This window comes from Ceratosolen solmsi, unplaced genomic scaffold (genome assembly GCF_000503995.2).
Source record: "Ceratosolen solmsi marchali unplaced genomic scaffold, CerSol_1.0 scaffold48, whole genome shotgun sequence".
Lineage (NCBI taxonomy): Eukaryota > Metazoa > Arthropoda > Insecta > Hymenoptera > Agaonidae > Ceratosolen > Ceratosolen solmsi.
Genome location: NW_011948440.1, coordinates 308,525 through 315,558, shown reverse-complemented (window position 1 = coordinate 315,558; position 7,034 = coordinate 308,525). Strand labels below are relative to the sequence as shown.

Sequence of the window (7,034 nt, the reverse complement as noted above, 5' to 3'; positions counted from 1 at the left end):
TCTTATGCTCTTACGCTCGTCGTAATGCACGTCCGGAGGTTAAGCGATGGTAGTCGGACGACGACATCGTACATTCGATCCTAAACAACAACAACAACAACAACAACAACGATAACAACGATAACAACGATAACAACGATAACAACGATAATATGATACCATATGACCGGCTTTTCCACGTGAATCCGACCTCCCTCCCTCAACCTCACTCACTCACTTCGATCGAGTCTTGACAATTTATTTCTTTTCAATTAATAATGACAGTGTACCCCGCCCTCTCATTCGCTCACTCCCTCTCGCACGTGGCCCATTATTACGCAGCCTTTGATGAAGGAATCTTTCGATGATTCTCTTAACTCGGAATCCATTCCTGCCCGGCTGGATGTGTTGTTAATCGGATCGTTAATCTCGTACGATAGCCGACGGCGACGACGATTTCGCGACTCGGTCTCGGTTACTCGTATACACCACTACTACTCACTGGTAACAATGGCGTTCGCCCTGAACTTTTCTGAGTATATTGACGCGGTAGTAGTAACGAAGTGCCCTGCTCATCTTGTCGTAGTTCATCGAGAGATGATTCTTCTGGATACCCCAGAGCCGAGCCAAGCCCGGCGGGTCGACGATTTTGAAGACCCCGGTTTCCCTGCTCTTCCACGCGATGTAGTGTGTGTAGCGCTGCGAGGGATCGTTGAGCAACTGCTGCAGAAAGTCCCAAAGTAGTCTGCCATCTGGAGATAGATAGATAGATAGATAGATAGATATATATATATATATATATATATATATATATATATAGGAACAGATGCGATAATGTCTTGAGAATGTCGTTGGGTCTTGGTGGGGTGAGGGCGTGGGTGGCGGGCCGAACCGTGAACTTACTTGTGTTGGGCTCGGGTGAGTCGCTGGGGAAGAACTCGCGGGCTGCGTTGCCGATGGCCTGCTGTCCCGCGGGCCTGAACGCTCCGGGCGTCAAAGGCATCATCTGGGGCGGGAGCGTCGGACTCGGCTGGTCCTTCACGCAGACCTCGCTGAGCCTTTGGGCGGCGAGGGCCGTCGGTGTGGCAGGCGGGCTCGCGCTCCCCTGCTGATTGTCCTCGTCGGAGTCGCTCTTGTAGAGCTGTCCCTGGTTGTTGTCGTTGCTCGCGTGTCCGGGCGAGCCCGCCTGGCTGTCGACCGAGGGCGCCGGCGAGAGGGTGACCGAATTGGCCGACATGAGGGAGGCGAGGTTAGCCGCGTAGGGGCTGTCGACCCACGTCGGCGTTGGCGGATGTGAGTGGGGGCTCAGCGGGTAGGCTGCGGCCGTGGCTCGGGTGGGCGTGACCGGCGAGCCCGGTAGGCAGCGCTGCAGCTGATTGAAGTCACGGGCGAGCATACCGAGGACGTTGTGGAGAACGTCGCCGGCCCCGGGGCAACGCTCGCCGAGGTCGGACTTGGTGAGGAGGCAGAGGGCTTTGCCGTTCATTTGGAACATGTCCATGTCGAATTGCGGCAGGTCGAACTCGCGCTCGGCCCAGCGCAGGAACGCTGCGACGTCCTCTCGGGACCAAAGCCGCGGATCCGAGGCTATGGACAATCATATAGTTGCTATTGTTAATATTGGCGGGTGGTGGAGGGTGGTGGCGGGTGGTGGCGGATTGTTAATATCGGCGGGGAGTCAATGTTATATTAGACAGAGGCGTATTAAATTGGAGTGGCGAGTGACATAGTGTGGAAAGGGCGCTGGTCTCGAAGGCCAAATTCCTTGGTCCTTGGTGAGTCGTTAAGCCGTTGGCTAAGCTTGGCGTGTGTTACAAAATTTGCAAAATTTATACATTGGGAGGGGCATAATTTTCATAATAGGGGCGCATGGGTCGAGAAATCTACTATGCCAGCGAAAATCGATATCGGAGATCGGCCGACACGAAATCTTTGTAACTTATCGTCGCGAGAAGCAAATGAACATTGTGAGTGAGTGAGTGAGTGAGTGAGCGAGTGAGTGAGGGAGCGAGTGAGTGAGGGAGTGTGTGAGTGCGTGTGCGCGCGCGGACGTAGGGATGGTGGTATGTAAGCACGTCAATGCTGTTGATGGCCGCTCATTATGATGAAAGTCAAGTCCTCCGGTGGAATGATGAAACAGTTGCGACGACGCGCGTGGACGAACCGAGCATCCGACTGAGCGTACGGTCGGTACGACAGGTCGCCCTCGGTACATCCCTCGCTAAACAATCCACTGGTTTGGTCCGGATGGATGAGTAATATAATATGGGAGGGGAACGGGGTGACTACGAGCGGTTAGCATCAATGGACATGGCCCATACGTAGGCGTAAATCCAATTCAACATAAACGGGGCCGAACGATCGTCGAGGCGAGGTGGTAAGGAGGTAAGGCGCCAAGGGGGCATGGAGGATCGATAAAGATTACTTACCGAGGGTCGTGGGCAGGTGGGTCTTAAAGTCGAGTAGTGGACTCGGCGGTGGATGAGCCGTGGGCGAGAAGGTCATCGCCGGTCCGTACCGCCAAAGAAGATCGGTCGGGCTGAAGGGCAGCGAAATCCCCGGGGGGATCCGCGAGTCCATGCCCGTCATGCCGCTGGCCGCTGAGACCGGCGGTAACTGCGGCAACTGGATGTTCGGCAGTAATTTCATAACACGAGCGACGGTCCTCGCTCCCTATCGATCCTCTCTATGTTCGATCTGCAACAGTAAAATGAAGGGCATTTAGCTCTACGGCTCGTACGTCGCCCAAATATACAAGTTACTTGCACTCGGTAAACAACGGCAATTAACACGCTACGCGGCCTCCGCTCGGGCGGCAAAGTTATTCGTACGTTCTCTCAAGTACCCGCTGGGCAGGCTTTCTTCCGACATTCAAGAACGCGTATCTTCAATTATCGTTGTAGCGTGTATGGTTATGTGAAGGTACTTTGATAATCATTGGGTAAGAATAATGTAATTCCTCGAGAATTATTAATCCCTCTCTTATTTCTTCCCTTTTCCTTTATTATTAATTTTGCTTTTTTTCCGTTTCTTTCATTCTCCTTCTTCCACCTCTTACACTTCGCTTGTTTATTATTTCGTTGTTGTTTTCCTTTTCCTTTTTTTTTTTTTGTTTTTTTTTGAGTTTATTTGGCGTTTTTGTTTGCGTGGTGGGTGTAGGGGCGGGGGGAGGGGGGGGGGGGTTAAAGAAGAGGAAAAAAAGAAGAGTTGACCTCTTACCACGTTATCCACGGCCGATCAGTTTCGAGAAAGGCTCGCTCGCGCAAATGTTAAAATCCTTAAAAATGAAGTTTCATTCGATGAATTCGTCGAGTCTTTTGTGGCTGAGTGTCGTCGCCCCACATTGGCCACACGATCTCCTACATTCGGCTACATTTTTAAATTTATGGTAATAAGTAAGATGTTGATTACTTTGGGGTGGAGATATAATTTCGTAGGGCGTTGTAGATAGATCTATCTAAACATTTATCCCCGAAAAAGCCAAAAATGTATATTAATAGGTCAAAGGCAATATCTATTAAAGGGGGATTGATAATAAACGTATACAACGTATGGTTGTATGCATGTACGTGCGCGCGTAGGATACGTAGGTGAGGACATGTGCGTGGTTTGTAAAATTCGGCGGTCCAACTGTAAATTTGTATTTTTAATGTAATAGTAGTGGTAAGTCGAAAGCTCAAAAGAGCTGAGTATAAATAAAATCATAAAATCGTGATGTTCTAATGTCGTCGCTTGAATTTGAACAAATTAAAATTGGCCCCCCCCCCTCCCGTGTCATTATCCTTATCGCTAATTCACGCGCAGTCGACGGCGCACACATCATACATGAGCCGAAACATTGATTTTGCGAGGGGGATCTCTCATCACCAACAACGGCCAGCCTCAAATATTGACAGAGTCCCAAATCGGGAAGTCGATTGGGGCCCGTAAAGTATTAGTCGTTTGGATTCAATGGGCTCTTGGCTGGACAAAAAAAATTTAGCAGCAGCGAAGAAACGTACCGAAGAGCGCTAAGGTTCTGCCGACAGCGAGCACCAGTCGATGAAAAGACGGCGATGCGATTTCCATTATATTCGGCACGGGGGTCAACATTGGCGCGCGCGCGCGCAAGAAACGGAGAGAAGGACAAGGACAAGGCGAGCGATAAGACAGGAAAGAAGTATCCGCTTCGACTGCCACGGGAGATTTACATGGCGTATTATAGTGGACGTCGACGCGACACTTCCGCTCTTGGGACTTCGCGGGGCCGTTCCAACATGCTCCCATCGAATGTACGCGCATGCATGCGCGCGCGTGTCTGTGCACGTCGCTTCGTGAAAGCGAGCAGAAGCGCGACCCACAAGGAAGCGCTGCCGCGAGTCGAAATCCATTAAGCGATAAGGTCGTCCTTTTCCCAGGCGTACGGAGCGTCGCCGAGTCGCAAGCGGAAATTCATTTTTTTGCCGATATCGCTGAAGCCAATTGGCCCATGAGGCAGATGTCTCGGCTTATTTTGCGGCTAAAATGCTTGACGAATCCGCGGAATGAGAAGAGTAATAAAAGTTAAAAACCGAGAGCTCGGAAGGAAATTGCAGCTCTTTTACGCACGAGTGTTTCGTTTCGACAGAAGTGACAACGAATCAATACATATATAATGCCTCTCAGGAGTTTGTTTTATTCTTATTTTCTCTCTCTCTCTCTCTCTCTCTCTCTCTCTCTCTCTCTCATCTCCTCTCATATCCTCTCATATCCTCTCCTCTCCTCTCCTCTTCTCTCCTCTCCTTTCCTCACCTCTTCGCTCCTCTCCTCTCCTCTCCTCCCTCCCAACCAACACCACCGGCAATCGACATCCCCTCTCACATTCAAATTCCTCCCGTTACCGCGGCGACCCCTCGTCCTGCTCTCCTCGCTCAGCTTCTCTTATTCTTCTTGTTCTCCTTGTCGAGCGTGCACAAAAGTTGAGAAACTCGGTATTCCGAGCCGGGCTGAAAATGATCGATCGCACCTTCCCTCAACTACTCCTCGAGCGGTAATGTCGAACTGTCTTCCCGTCCCCCGACCCCCGGTCGCCGCATCATGCGCTCCTCTCCTCGCCACGTCTCGTCAAGCCCCGCCCCGCCCCACCCCACCTCACCACACCTCACCGCGCCACGCCGCACTTCGACGTCGTCATCGTCGGCCACAGGCAAACAAGGATCGACTTGGTTGCCCCACTCGCTTACGAGGTCATATCGCATCCCCGTGACACGATGAGCGACTACTCTATGCACACGAGGAAGTTGCACTCCAAAGTCGACAGGAGGAGAGAAAAATGATAACGTAAAATGAAATTACTCTCCGAGTATTATCAACCAGCGCTTATCTCGTCCGTGCCTACGAGCACGTATGTATTACCTGGAAAGTGACGTCTCCCGAAGAGTCGACGAAGCTTCGTTCATGGGAGGACGGGGGGAGGGGTGTGGTGTGGCGAGGAGGAGGATCGTAAAAGGCCAAAAAACATTGTCAAATAATTAGACGGGAACCGAGGAGCCCATTGGCTAATTAAACACGACGAATGCTGCAGAGTTCTGATCCGGATGGGAAACCGGCGGCTCGCCACTGAGCTTCCGAAGCAGCGTGCTTTCGTGGCGCTCTGATTTCGCCGTAGAAGTCGATTTTATTGCCAATCAAGTCCGCTTAAAGCACGCGGCACGTGAAAGTCCCTGGCTGCTTCGTAATCGTAATCTAACTCGCGCACTCTGACACAAGTCTTCGATCCTTCTCTTCCTCCAATTGCTCGTTGTTCGATTATCGAGGCCGGCGCCACAATGGGATGGGATGGGATGGGTTAGGCGGGGGACGATACGAGAGGAGGATCGGCGAGTTATTGGTGGATGGAGGGGGGAGGGTGTAGGAAGAGAAGTCGAGTAGGCGATTGCTACTTTGTCGTAAAGAAGCTGCGACTGAGTGAGAAGCAACGCCGGAGGATTGTCGAGCAGCTTCGAAAGGTTACGGCTGAATTGGCGCGCTAATCGCTTATTTGTACGTGAGACGATTATTATCGGCGTCCGTGTAAAAGTCTACGAAAAAGATTGTTTTCATGGAGGGAAGAGGATTTTTCGTCTAGGCGTGAAATATTAACGATTGACGTAATTTGTCCGCGGGCCTCGAATAGTAATAAAGTTGGGCCGTTCGTGACGGGTGTGAATGTGGGTGAGAAGGTGAAAATGACTTTATCGATTGATGGAAATTTGTTTGACAGAGCAGGTCGGTATATTTGTTATTTCCCAGGCATGCAATTTGTTCTTCCAATCGTGCTCCTTTCGATTTGTATTCCGAGTACGGCCGTTGCTTCTAAAAAGTCGATTTGTATTCATAATTCCGGGCACAAGTAATTCTATAAAATGAGAAGAACGCGTGAATTTCCACGGCTAACGGTACCGCCGCTTGATTAGCCTAACCGGCGACGACGTAGCCTTCCAGGAAAACGCGGCCGTACCTTAAAAGAAGATCTCGTAAAGAAGTTACGGAACTTCTCTCGTATGCCGCCCCGTTTGCACATCCCGCAAGTATTACAAAACAATCGCTCGTTCGTACTCGTAATCGTTGCTCTAGAATATAATTTTGTCAGCGCGTATGCATGCACGTACGTCTCGGTAGAGGAGCAAAGTTGGCAGGAGAGATGGAGAAATGGAGATATGGAGGATAGACAGGCGGATAGATATATTTTGTGTTTTCACGTGCATGCGCACGCGTGTACGTGTGCATGCATGTGAGGAATGGAGAGCGGGAAGTAGATAGAGAAACGAGGATGTACGTCACACGAGGACATGAGCGAGTGAGCGTTCAATGAGATAATGGAGGCAGCAGCGACGATCTGACGCAAACGTTACTTAGCCGCGCTGCTGGAAGCTGCGGATAGCCGAAGAAAAAGAAAAAGATGAAAAAAGAAGAAGCCATGGATGAGGTGACGGGGGAGGAGGACGGAGGAGACGGAGGGCGAGTAGGAGCAGTGAGTGGAAGGAGTAGAAAAGTAGGATGAGGAGGTGGAGGAGGAGGAGGAGGAGGAGGAGGAGGAGGAGGAGGAGGGGGAGGAG

The 7,034-nt window shown here is 51.0% G+C and overlaps 1 protein-coding gene across 1 annotated transcript in view; it reads right to left on the bottom strand.

Annotated features, from left to right (window-relative positions):
* Nucleotides 1-7,034, bottom strand: part of aop (ETS variant transcription factor anterior open) — a 23,464-nt gene that overhangs the window by 765 nt on the left and 15,665 nt on the right. The window contains exons 2-4 of the mRNA XM_011503830.1: nt 2,409-2,676; nt 883-1,566; nt 482-731 (exon numbers count right to left, since the gene is read on the bottom strand). Coding sequence (XP_011502132.1) covers nt 482-731; nt 883-1,566; nt 2,409-2,628 — 1,154 coding nt within the window. The 5' untranslated portion in view covers nt 2,629-2,676. The remainder of the gene's footprint in view (nt 1-481; nt 732-882; nt 1,567-2,408; nt 2,677-7,034) is intronic.